Below are 14,007 nucleotides of genomic sequence, written 5' to 3'. Positions count from 1 at the left end.
TCATAATGCAGTATTATACTGTAAGTATAGGTTTGTCAGCAATATACTGTACAGCCCGGAATGACAGAAATTATTCTACAGCAAATCAAAATGATTAAAAGGACTGAATCATTAGAACTGATGTCAACTAACTGTAGAAGGGAAGGAAGGGAGGAGAAATTGGAGGACCTATAGATTTACATTCATAAAATGTGCAGACACTCGTGTGTGTGTGTGTGTGTGTGTGTGTGTGTGTGTGTGTGTGTGTGTGTGTGTGCGGCTGCATACATGTACTTGTATCACAGAAATTATAGGAACTCAGTTAGGTGTATAGTGGTTATGATTAAATGTCAGTCTCTGGGGAATTAATGTAAATAAATGTAACGTGTGCCCAATTTACAAAAAGAAGTGTGTGTATTTGAATCAGTTTGTGCGCCTGTTTCATGAGCAGCCAGTTTCACATGCAAGCACCGGTCCCCCTCCCTGTTACCATGGAAACTGTGCTCTTTTCTTTTTTCTCCCCATGTATGGTATCTCCCTACTTTCTTTTTATTCTTCTTTTATTTCTCTCCATCTTATCACTTACCTATCTTACTTACTTTCCTCCAGATTTATTTCTGCCAGTGTTTCATTGCCTTATAGTTGAGTGTGAGCTTGTGTGTATGTGTGTGTGCATTTTTAGGTTTTGCAAGTACCTATGTATTGAATGGAGGGCTGTTCAATAGCACATACACTGCCATGCATAGATATGATGACCACATCAACAGCCAATCGCATTATTGGTAGCTGCTGGGGGGCTTCAACCAATGGGGGAAGCTCGCAGATGATGTGTGAGCAGAAGGGATGCAGCGCCATGGAAACTGCAGAGGGTGCCATCAGAAAAGAGCGCACTCTAGTGGCACCAGATGTCTTTTATTTTGTTACTTTTTTGTCTCTGCACTGGATAGAGGACCGGCTGATTTGAATATAAATTGATTAAATTTGGAGTTTGTTTAATTTAGAGGACATTATACACTGATAGGTCAAACAAATTTAACATTTAAATGGCTGTGACACATACTTTATTAAATCGTGAACTTAAAAATGTAATTTTATTTCATAAAATAGTCACTCCAGCAACACATTTGGGACATTAGTCTTTTTGTGTGTGTGTAAAATATATTTGACAGTGTAAGTAGTGGTAATTCCCCAAATGAACAGGTAAATGGTTATGGTATGGCCATACTTTATTAAATTAAATTGAGTGTTAATTGTATATTAGGTGAACCGCTGAATTCGGTGGAGCACTGCGTACAGAAAATGAAGCATGTTACATACATATTACAACAAAGAGGGTAAAGATGGATCAAGTTAGACCATTATTCTATTATAAAATGAAGTTATTCCTGATTAGATTTTCAGCTTTGTTCTAAAAATCTCAATCAGAAGTTCTTTCAGAAATGCACTGTGCTACATTAGAAGATATTCAAAAATGGAGCAGCGGGAGGTATATGATTCCTGTCATCACCTCTAGGGGGCGTGACCAACACATCTCAGTGCTTATCCCCCCACACCTGAGGAAATTACACCTGCGTTCCTGCACCTGCCACCTGCACCACAGGAACTGCTGCACCTGCAGATAGATTACATGGAAGTAAATAAACTTAATCCAAACATTAGCGCACACCAATCGCCTCTTTCGCGTTCTCCGGAGCCTTTTGCTAAAATGTTACCCGTTACCCACGAGAGAAAAATGATTTAGATTTGCTAGATAATCGTACAAATTCAAGTGGTTAGAGCTGAGCATCAAAACACACACATTTGTATCAGTATCCCATTGTCAGCGTCAAACTAATGAAATAATATAGAAACTAAGCTGCCCCTCATTTTGCTGAGGAACCTCCCTAACGACCCATGGGAATTTGGGAATCACTAAAAATTGCAATCTTGCCTTTTTCTATTCTGTGTGAGAAAATGCACCTGTTTATTCGTAGGGCTGGCAGGCAGTGCATGGGAAATAAGTTATTGCTGACAGAGGAGATAATTTATATAGGAATAGACTGCATGTTAAAAGGATGGAGATAAGAAGGAGAAAGGCTGACGTAAGTGATGGGGTATGGATGGTCGACGCTTGCGCGGGATACACTGGATGCAACCGTTGGAGGAGATTAGGAAACTGCGCCTAAATCGGACCCCTATCGGGCGCCATTTTGGCTCGTGCGATTCTGATATACAGATCTGGGCCCACTCTCCGGGGCCATTTTGGCTCTAGTCGGACCAGTTTCCTGGACGATAGAGGGAGGGGCCTGGCATTTCTGGAAGTCGGAGGAACAGCCAGTATCTGAGCCAGCACAGGAACGGGAGCAACGGTGGACGAAGGGTGGGCTGTGTTGGAATACGATATACTTGCATTATTCACCCATACAGACGGTGTATGCAACGGAGCAGTCGTCGACATGAACGTGAAGGTCTTCATTTTGGGCTCGGGAAGCTGAAGCATATTGCAGCCCGGTCACATTACGTTTTCAGTGGGATAAGCCATCTGTGATACACTGGGTGTGCTCAGCGCAATAACGGCGCGAGCCAACCGGTTATTCCATCGACAGCTAGCTCATATTAACCCAGCTAGCCAACCATTTTCGAGAGCCCCGTTAGCTTGCGGTGAAGAGAGCATCTTGGTCGGTGCGGGAAGTGTCTGTGGATGCTGCTGAGGGAGTCTTCTACCTGGCCGTATCCAGCAGCAAGATACGAAGCCGAGGCATGCAAAAAGCGGTGTTTTTTTGCAAACGAGCGAGGAAATCTCCACGCCCTGGGGTCTGGTCTACGGTTACTATTTAGCTAGCTCGCTGGCTAGCCAGCCTACCAGGAGAGTAGCTCAGGAGAAGGTGGGGCCGCGGAGTGTCAGCCTTGGACGCCAGCTAATGTGGCTAGCCGGCTAACCTGGACACTTGAGTGGCCACTTGTTTTCCTGACACTGATATCGAGGGGTTTAAATTACCAGCAGCGTGCAGTCTGGTACAATAGAAACTGCATTTAGCAAGAAAATACGTTATCATTGATTCCTCCAAAACCCGTGTGGGTGGGATATCTCGAGGAGAGCATCCTCGTTTACCTGAATGACTATGGCGGACGACGACGTGCTGTTCGAGGATGTCTACGAGCTGTGCGAGGTGATCGGAAAGTAAGTAATTTCATTAATATGCAAGCTTGCGTTGTTTATTTGTTTTTGATTGTTTTGGGTGTTTCTCTATCATCCTCTCCTCTGCCACACAGCACAGCTACAGGAGCCATGCTTAAATTGTCTGGATGCTTTTCTTGTGTGTAGGCCTGCAGGATTTTCAGTGGGAAAGTTCACTGGGTAGATGAGGTGAGGTTGCTCTTTGCAGTGCAGTGCAGTTTAACGGAACATGGGGTTCAGTAGCAGACACATGATTTCGTAACATGCATGCAAAGAGTCACAGACGGTGCTCGACACCATGACTTCCATGCAGGAAAGTGAATTTGATAATAGGTTGAAAATGTGAGGTAGTATAGGTCTCGTCCCCCTACCTTGTTTAAATATACCCTTATAATCGAAGAGCTGTACGTTTTTACTAAATGTCAGTCACCGTTTAATACAGTTGGTCAATAAATTCATTCTCAGTTTTAGCTGACAGGCTGTCAGCCTGGGTTTGAAAGACAGGACATGTGGAAGAATCATCTGGTTGCTCATGTACAATAGTCTGCAGACAGGTTTTTCCTTCTTCCAAACCTCCTGTTTGACTGAAGCCACACCTGCATACTATCACTGCCAGATTGGCTAACCAGTCAAACACCCAGTGAAGGTGTCAGAGCAAGGCATAGCTCTTTAAAAAAAATACAATGGTGAAGTGGTTATGTTGTCATGTAAATCACGAGGGTCAGCGGAGACAAATTTAAACCATGCAATGCCAAGGTTAAAGGAGCCATGGAAATTGAAAATTCCCTCAGTATGCATGTTACTTCTATGTTGTCAGACTTGCTCCTCCACTCCTCCTGGAAGTGAGGCAGGAAGGCTGACAGGCCTGTGGCAGTCCTGGGCTACCAGTCAGTCCCCTCCCCCCTACAAGCTTCACTCACTGGAGGTCTGAGGGTCCATTAAGTTTGTTGTAGGGGAAAGAGGCAAACACTCTCAGGACCCTCAGGCCCTGTTCTTTATCCTGAGACTTCCTGTTGCCTTGGTTACTAATTGACGGTTGGTCCAGGACCACTACCTTGGCGTCCCAGTAACGGATACAAGGAGCCACCGGCAAGAGTCGGTGCAGTTATTTGATAGTACGAATCACATAAGGTGGTAAATACAAGGAAAGTGGAAATATTTTCTTTGGGTCCACCGGCCATTATGAATGATAGATGAAGAAGTGTTTGCTCATTTTAATTTACTTTGCCTGATCCCACGACTGGGTCAAACAATATAAACTTATTTGATAGTTTTATCCACCTTAGCTGACAGAAGAGGGCAGTTTTGCCATATAAGTCATGCAATTATGTCAGCTTCCACGTGTTGTTTTTTCTGCAGTTGTTAATTGCATAGCAAAACCTGTATAGGCTGCATGGAGTGCCACATTTGTTGATGTAAATATATCCAGGCCCCCACATGTTTGGTACTCCCCTGCAGTCATAAGCAAACACTGAGAAATATTGCACAAATACTTTCTTGAGAGTGCTGAGCAGTTTTGTAGGTGTGGTCACGCAGTCCAGGCAGGTCATTAGAAGAGTAATACATGACTGAATTGTAGTCTGAACCGGAGCATATCTTAAGCTCTAGTAAAGAAGTGAGGTGCCACATTTATGTCACAATAAATCCCATAAAATCCTTCTTATCCTTCCAGTTCTTTTGTGAAAGTGCAGTTGATGGATCAAGTGTGTTGAGTTCTGGTGTCTTGGGATGTGTTGCAGGAAGGGGGGGGGGGGGGGGGGGGGGGGGTCATTTTTCCTCAGCTCAGAGTGGGAGGGGAAGGGAGGCTGAGGCAGATCAATGGAGACAAGTGGAGTTGGAATATGGGATGGCCCTGAGGCTAAGGATATAAATAATGCCAGCAGACATCGACTGCAGTACTCTCCCACTTTGTTTTTAACCTCATGTTTTACTGTCAGCACTACTGTAGGTACCGGACAACATGGCAGACAGCAGAAACCTGATGATGTTAATTAATAAAAAATTGATACTAAAATGATTTATAGCCACAGGAAGCCATCGTTAAAACCCTATTGCATTGTTATCTTTTCTGGTTTTAATATATTCTCCTACATTTTAGCTGAAGTACGTTTTGTAAGATTTACACTAAATGGACTGAAAGCAGGATGACGATCGGTCCATTTATTGGGTTAAATGGATTGACAATATGATGTCAGGAAAAGACGTCCCGGGCTTTCATTGCTTTGTTTTTTCATGTGCCTCCGCCTTAAAAGAAATTTCAGGAATTTATATTTATTTTTTGACTCTGGCTCAATTGAAAAATAGTACAATTGAGAGTGGGTGAAAGTAAAGTTATTGTCATGGTGATTTGTCTCACATTATTGGATAATCTTGGTGCTGTTGTATACTCGTGTCTCTCTCTGACCTTTGATCCAGCTCCTTTTTAAACTTGTACATAAACCCTATCATCCAGCCTGTCCCTCGCTCCGTCTTCTATTGTTGTAGTCGTCTATTATTGTCCCTGATCGGCTTGTGTTGGAGAGGAGCAGCCCGGCTGGGTGGGATTGAGAGCACTGGGGAAACCATCGCTGTTCAGTAATCATCTCCTTTAAACCTGGATTGTAAAGGGCACCATGTTCAGGGTGATCTCTACTGAAAGACGGTTAGTAGGTACATTCGGAGAACATTTTTTGTACAACGTTTTCCCTTTGATCTTATTTTCCCTCATCGTGTCTTATCGATTAACTTTTTCAAATGTAACCGGTCTCCGCGATAGCATAGGCCTTTGAGCTTAGACTGCGTTTACGGCACTGTGCACACAGGCAACATTTGCTCCTGTGAGCATAGCCAACGTAGGCTCTTTGTCCACCGGGATCCTCTTGTTTCAGAGCTGGCGTCTCCTTCTTCTCATTATTTTCAACTGAAAGATGTGCTTTTGCATTGCTGGCGGCACAGAGAACTTAGCGAGGTTTCAGAACTGAGAGCCAAAGCACGATAAGTCAAAAATATTTGAACTTTTAGTAAGTCGGACCCCTGATTCATCAGGGCTCATAGTTGCATGGCAACAGGAAGAACTGCATATGTCTGCTATAAAGATACATAAGGACTGTGTCGTTTATGTGTCTTTATAGCTCATGCATGTAAATGTTCATTCAACTCCCCCGAGGTCATACAAGCTCCACTATTTCAATAGAGGAATATCAGACAGGTCAGGTGTCAATTCAGCTTCTGGCCGGATTAACTGCAGTGAAAGATGACACGGGCTATTGAACAGGCGTGGGCTGTGTAGACCCTGCTCATTATGTGCTCATTGTTTGTAGTTTACATTGTAAATATGCGATAATGATGTGATGTGAACATAATGCACTAACCACAGGCCTGTTTTTGAGATTTCAGCATTAGTTGAAGTGTTGGCAAAGCACTGAAGCAATTTAATCCATTTCTGTCTGTAATGATTCTGTTTGAATAGGACTTAGGTTGTTGAGCAGCGCTGTTGGAGTCACAGTGCTCTTTATTTCAGCCCTGGGGTGCTCATTAGAGCCAAGGATATTGGGATGTGCGACTCACTCTAAACCAATGAAGTGATAAGTCCTCTGGCTTTTTCTGGGTTGGATAATTAAATTGCTTGGGCAACATTTTAAATCTTACATTTTCATTGATTGTTTTATAGTTTGATAGAGGTCTAATGATAGTTTCTCACCAAACAGATGCAACATTTAGCATACAAAACTGCTAAATTGTTTGCCTGAACTTTAAGCAATTAAAGTAAAATTTTAGTTGTCACTTTTCACTTTTTTAGTAGCAATCAGGTTTAACTAGAAAAATGGATAAGATTTGTGAGAAGAGGAGAATATGTGGGTGTGTACATTTGTGAAGTTATTTCAAGTGAAATTTAATTTTGTAGATGTCAGTGTGTTTTTGTACTCAGTTATGTAATAGGTCTGCAACTAACACTACAACAACTCATTTCTACGAATCCTTCTATTATTAATGTGTCCTTCAGTAAAACATTAGGAAATAGCGTAAAGTGCCCATCATCATTTGACAGAAAACAAGATGACGTCTTCATATTGCTTCTGTTGTCCAATCTACAATTCAAAACATAATGATGTTACATTTACACTGAACATCTTTGTCAAGTTTTACCACGTTGGCTCTCTATTGAAATCGTGTCCGCGGTGTTAATTCACCTCTGTATTGATTTGGGTATATGTTTGGATTTCAAATGATCATATCCGTCTAGTATTCTGTTCCCTCTTGTATGTAAATGTATTTGGAGAGACCGGTCAGCTGGAAATCACAGGGTTCAAGCCCTAGGCTTGGCAAGCATCCACTCAGCTGAAGTGTCCTGAAGCAAGATCGCTCAATTCCTGCTGTGATCAATAAAGTATCACATAATTGAACGTGTCATCTTCCCATCTGTTTCTCAGAGGAAAATACCGAGAGCCATTTTTGCATCGTTAAATCTTTTTAGGTCGTTCGGTTTGCATAGCGGAACATGTTAGGTTGTGCCTCTGTGTAACGCATTGGTTAGAGTGGTTTTTTTTTTTGCTGTTGTTGTTTTTTTTAATCTTTGCTAACCTGTACAATACAGTAATCTTAAATGTTTTCTTAGAGAACCCTCCTCTCCGTGTGCAGTTCTGCTTTGTTTATCTGCCCACGCGCAGAAAATCAATAGTTGTGAATGAATAGTGTAAAGTTGAAACTTTTGTTCAGACTACAAAGCCAGACTCTACAGGGTGGTTTAAACAAACCTGGATTGTCTTCTGATTTATGTATAGGAAAGGATTTTCTGCCAAAGCTTTACAACCTCCTGAGGGTATCTCTGCTCTAAATTTCAGTTTGCAACCCGAATGCTAATTTCCCCACTAATATTCAAAGGGTTGTTTCCCCAATTTGCATAAGGAAGCGCTCTGGATTATTGTTGCGTAGACATTCACAGACTCTGGTTGAACAGCAGTGAACTTTATTGAACTTGTTAAATTAACAGCTTTGAACTTGAGCTCAGTCTTGGCAGTAGGGCAAACAAAACAGTACTTATCCTGGAATTAGTCTGCTAGAATCCCTTTCATGGACTTAATTTTTTTCTTCCTCTCAGAGCCTGTACTTCTGTAAAAATGTATTTATAGACAATTGTCAGCCTTGCACATCCACTATCACATAGTCAGATATTTTTTAAAGCTCTGAAGTCTTTAGAAACTTAAAGTTTCTTTACACACCCGACAATCAATTTGACTCCATCTTTGTGGCCTGCTAATTATTATTTTATTATATTGTCGTTATATTATATTTGAGCATTCACAATTGAATCCATTATGTTGTTAATCATAAATGGTGTTATGTCATCATAGCGAGGTTTGCTAATTGCAGTGGATTCTGCAGAAAGCAACTGAAGGATTGTCAGCGGTACAGGCTTGTCACTGAATATCACTGATGATAATGCCACTGGTGACAGGAACAGATAAGATGCAATTTACCTTTCTCAGAAATAGAGCTCAGAATCGACCAGCAGCAATAGTTTGCCAACCTTATGTACTCATACAAATAATTTTTCTGTATCTCACAGCTGCACAAACACTTTCCCCCAAATTTGTAGGACGTGAATTGCGCTAGCTGCTGGCCACAGCTAAAGAGCAAAATGCTGCTTTAAGCAAAGATGGTCGCTCTCAGGAGAGAAGTACCGGGGATGTCGAGTCTGCAGCTACAGATGTGTCCTGTCCCTGCTTAGGAGAGAAATAAAAAAGTGAGACCTGGGAGAAATTTGATTCACGACCAGTGTGGATGTTAAAAATCTGACCTAACATCCAGTCTTTGATTAACATGGAGCAGAGAGCTGAAATGAGCCAAGGAGCACTCTGCAAAGATTGCCACTTCGGGCTAATGTTTGATGACTGCCGCTGTCGGATGTGAGCCATGTGTGGGCGTTTTGTATGAGCCCACTCAGCACAGCTGTGATGATGTCAGTACGGCATGCGGCCTCTCTGGTTCCTCACTTTCAGGCGCGCGCACACACACACACTCATATAGACTCACACTTTTTTCTCTCCTCTCTTTCTCACTCTCTCTTTCTCTCTTTCTTTTACACCTACTTGCTTGCTTTTAATGCCTCTATAATAGCTACTGTACATGGCTGAATGGACTTTTAATGTTTTTTTATTCCAGATGATGAAATGAATTGCATTCTAATTTATTCAATTAAATAGCGGCTCCAGCCCCTCTTTCACTTGTAACACGCCTCTATTGTAGAAATGGCCCCATTCGTGAATTGATTCTCCATGCAGCTCCCTTGAATAGACAGCCAAGATTACAAATGGGGTTGATGCGTAAAATCGTGCAGGTTCACCCGACCCCACCTCGTTGCTTAATGGCGGTAATGGGTTTTATTGACACACATTAGATCAGCGCCAAGACGGCCTTAGCCTCCTCTGCATCATTTGTATCCATGCGGTTGCAGCGTCTGACTTAGCTCCCCCAAACCTTCACCAGTCAAACACAGATCCGAAAAGATTGTCAGGTTGAAACGGGGGTGTCAGAAGCTCCACCATGCTCCGAGCCCCTCTTTCTAATGGGAAACACAGCTGCTACAGCACATCAACCTAGCAGGGCAAAGGTCAGTGGGGTTGTCAGATCATCAGCAGGATTCCTGTGGACTCTGAAGAGAAGAGTGTTGTGTTTTACGGTTCTCTCGGCCCAGAGCGCGCACATGCCGCCTGCTTTCGTTCGTATGGGTTAATCATTACAGCAGATGTGAGAATGAATCAGCTGCAGCTTCAACATACATAGATGTTTGAACTGCGGTGAAGCTGTCATTTTATACTTGAGTTTAACCAATTCCTGTTAATGGCCACCGTTTTGCTCTTGCAAACTGGGTTTTATTGTGTGCGTGTCCGTGTGTGTGTATGTAGTCTGTTTGTATAGTGTGTGTGTGTGTCTTCAGTAGCATTGGTTCCCCCTCTGAGAATTTTAGACTTGGGAGATGTTGAGACAGCTGTAACACGGCAGGGGTGTGTGCGCCTGTAATTCTCAGTGGGCCTGGAGACAGAAAATGTGCAAATGTCTCAGCTTTCAGCGTTTTGTCCCGCCACTTTGTTATGTTCGTTAATCTAATGGTCGGTGCTTTGACATAATTAGGAAGAATTACTACGTTCATCTTTGATACGAAGGAAATGCAAGGTGTTATAGTTACTACATGTAACTGACTTGTGTGGGATAATGTGAAGAGTTTCCACTGCGGTTTGGGTATGTGTGAATACTCAGGCCTGTTACATACAGTGTGTCAGTGTATCATTTCCTAAACGGTGTTATAATAATTTGTCTGTTTGTTTAACCAAGTGAAGCAAAGACAATATTGGATCAGTGGTTTGTCATTTATCAAGTAATTGCCACTTCATTATTAAAAAAATTACAGCAAATAAATCAGCTTTTAATGGCAAGTGATTTTAAGCTTTTTGTCTCTCAGAGGTTGAGAAGTTATTTGTGATGGTCTGACATCAAACACATAACATCTGATAGGAAGTTAGAGAAGTCACTGTTCTCATAAACTAAAGTTTCAGGCCAACTTCTGTAAGAATTAAAAATTTTGAAAATACAGAAAATAAGGTCACATAATGTTGTGTGTTTTAAGAATTAAAACAGAATTTAAGACAGAATTTAAGAAAGTTTCTAAGAATCGTTGCATTAAATGAAGTGTTTCAATAGAAGATTTCCTGTACTACAGAGCTAATTTTCTTCAAACACAAAAATTGTACTAGACATCTCAAATCTGCCCCACAGACCTTGAACAAAGTTATCTTCTGGGCTTGCAAGTCATTGCTGGACCGCTCTCTTCATATTTAATACAAGATCTTGAGAATTATGGTTGGACACAGGACAGGATGTCATGCTTTATAGCTTCCATATGTTAGCCCCAATGCAGATATATAAGAAAACACAACCTTATGATATCTGCCACCTCCTTTGCCCAGAAATAAACCTCGTAGGGTAGGTCTCCCTAGCTCAGGTCTGTATAATAAAGCTTTTATTTTAGCTTTTACAGCTGTGCTGCACACCACTGCTATATAATTCCCACTGGCATGAGCAGGGAGGCCACGACGCGTAGCTAACCACCCACTGTAAATCCACAGTGTTCTCAGAAACAGTGCTGTGTCTGCCCATTGCACTAGGCTGGTGTGTGTGTGATTATGTGTACATGTGTTTTTGGTAAGTGCTAACTGTTGTTGTGTTTGAAACTGAGATTTCTGTTGTTACATTGTTGTAGGTGTCTGTGACTAACTCGGCGTGTGTGTGTGTTGCAGGGGTCCCTTCAGCGTGGTGAGGCGCTGCATCAACAGGGACACGGGCCAGCAGTTTGCCGTAAAGATCGTCGATGTGGCCAGCTTCACCTCCAGCCCTGGCCTCAGCACAGAAGGTGAGGAACGCAGCAGACCTGCTTTGAACAGATGGGAGGTTTTAACAGAATCAGGACAAGAGAGGATAGTTGTCAGGGATCTTATCAGTCACAGAGAATTACACTTTTAGACAGACATACTTACATCTCGCAAGTTTTAACTAATGTGTGAACCGCTTTCTGTAATGTAGTGCAAACTACACCCACCTGGCTCTCCTTGTGGGTTAAAACAAATGTTGGGAATAGTCTGAAAACACAGTTTGGCTCACACATCAAGGCACACACAGAGTGTATAATGTCCTTCTCACACACAAATAAATGAGGCAAATGTTGCACGCGCTGCGACTAGATGAATAATATGTTGGAACTGCACGTGTTTATCTGCGTGTGGATCGCGGTGCGTGTTTGTGGGATATCGACGGATGCCATGTCTCACCATGCGGTTTGATGCTTTGTCAAGCTGAGGTCTGTGCGTGTGTGTCTAAGAGAGAAAGCGAGAGAGATAGAGACAAAGATCATAGGTAGGTAGGTGTGTGTGTGTGTGTGTGTGTGTGTGTGTGCGCGCGCGTGTGTGTGTGTAATGTTGGCGTTCACCATGTGCCATCTGTGAAGTCTCAGTCAGAGATTAGTCTGGCAGCCAATAACAGCAAGACAAGGAAATGACCCATGGGAGGAGAAACTGAAAAGGGGAGCTTTTCACCTGTGTTTCCCAAACCAAAAGTCTGCGCTCTAAATAATTTTGGTAAATATGTTATCATGATCCAGAATCTAAATTTAATCATCAAAAATATAAACCACCCACATTGAGGGTTTTTGTTTTTTTTTTCCTCACTTTGGAAATTTCTAGCATGTGGTCACCGGTCAGTCGGAACAAGCGCAGTAGCATTTATCTTGCGTGTGGTGTATGTGATGACAAGGATGTATAGAAGGATATAGAAGTACTTGTGATTGTTATGGAAACATTCCCTTCATGGAAATTAGAAATTAAAATTTAAAGCATTCAAGATGTGTTTGTGTAGAGTATTTGACCTAACCTTATATATTATATAGATAACAATTCATTAAATCAAGATTTTGATTCAAAAGTATGTAAATCGTTGTAGCCTGTGTGGGATACAAGCTGCGGGCTACATAACTTGAATATTTTCTTTATTTCAGTGCGCAATGAGTGCAGCAAGTGTTATTTATGTTTTAGAGTGATCGTTTTCATTCCCTTTGATTAAAGCACAAGTGAACGCACAAGAATATGCACTTGATGTTTAGTCAAATAAGGCCTGTTTTTCTGACATTTTAAAAAAATCACAAAAGAAGAAATAAGCAAATGGCCACTCAAAGTGACAAGGTAGAGAACTGGAGCGCAGCCAGGTTCGGAGAGCGGTTTCCTGAGAAGGCATACTTTAGCTTATTAAGAAAGAATCTGCGTCAGCATAAATGCGAGCGAGAACGAAAGGGAGACAGAACAGCCGGCTGGGCCGAGCTACAAGCTGAATATCAAACATCCACATTCATGCGTGAATATATTTGTGTGTGAGCGTGTCGGAGAGTTAGATGAACAAAAGGTTAATAGCATCATTAAGAGGCCGGTAGTATTAGGAGTTAAAGCAGAACGAGTAAGTGTCTGGATTTGTTGGATTTAATAAGGATGAATGTAGAGTGAAGGAGCGAGTGCTCGGATCAACATTAAAGCTTTATGGGTAATGAATTTCAGGTTGCGGCATTATTAGTTAGATATATATCAATGGTGATATTGGAAATATGATTCATCAGTACGTCAGACAAAGTATATGAGCAAGCATTTTTGAGTTTCGATGTGATTTCAGTAAGGTGGTTTTATCCTAGGTTCTGGATATCACGAGATGCATGCGGCGAGATCCTTTCTCCCAGCTTCTCCCAGTAACAAACTTCAGAGTGAAATTATTTAACATTGCTTCACAAAGCGTAATCTAGCCCAGACCTTCCGTGCAAGAATTCATTTGGAATCGGCCCAATGAATGGCACTGGTTTCATTCAAAGCGTTCCAGGCCTCTCTGGCTCCCTCCCTCTGTTTGAGTGGTTTCGTTGTTGCCGTGCGGACACTGGGCGGCATTGTTAAGTTCAAGAATAGATACTCGACGAGACGAGCGTAAAGAGGAGAGGAGAGAAATCATGAAAGCAAAGGAACAGGAGAATGGGGGCTCTGTAGTGGGGACACGGCGTCATTTCTCAGTGTTGCATAATGACACTGGCCTGTCACGACACAATGAGCGCACACATGCACACAAAGATCAGTAGACTTGCAGATGAGGAGTGGTCTGTGTAAATGAGGTTTTTATAGAGTGAGGAGCTCAACAACAGCCCGCCTCAGCGGTCATAGCACATGTCTCACCACTTCTGTTATTCTATTCAATACCGTGTGTTTCCTTTTCTTTAAAAGGAGGACAGTCCCTTTCCCTTAAGCAGTGTTTTCCCTCCAGTGTCGTTGTCGTTATTGAGGAATGCCACAGAATCATGTTGTAATTGTATTTGC

At 42.2% G+C, this 14,007-nt stretch overlaps 1 protein-coding gene across 6 annotated transcripts in view; it reads left to right on the top strand.

Annotated features, from left to right (window-relative positions):
• Positions 1-2,285: 2,285 nt before the first annotated feature.
• The window catches only part of LOC111646195 (peripheral plasma membrane protein CASK-like), a 38,333-nt gene continuing 26,611 nt past the window's right edge, over positions 2,286-14,007 (top strand). For 3 of the 6 annotated variants that reach the window (XM_023395634.2, XM_087170884.1, XM_023395628.2), the window contains exons 1-2: positions 2,286-3,139; positions 11,410-11,522. In XM_023395634.2, coding sequence (XP_023251402.1) covers positions 3,075-3,139; positions 11,410-11,522 — 178 coding nt within the window. In that variant the 5' untranslated portion in view covers positions 2,286-3,074. The remainder of the gene's footprint in view (positions 3,140-11,409; positions 11,523-14,007) is intronic. The other 3 variants (XM_023395635.2, XM_023395630.2, XM_023395632.2) reach the window with 1 other exon arrangement.

This window comes from Seriola lalandi, unplaced genomic scaffold (genome assembly GCF_002814215.2).
Source record: "Seriola lalandi dorsalis isolate HSWRI2012SDOR001 ecotype SW California unplaced genomic scaffold, Sedor1 jcf7180002054966, whole genome shotgun sequence".
NCBI classification, from domain to species: Eukaryota; Metazoa; Chordata; class Actinopteri; order Carangiformes; family Carangidae; genus Seriola; species Seriola lalandi.
This window is presented reverse-complemented; position numbering and strand designations above follow the sequence as displayed.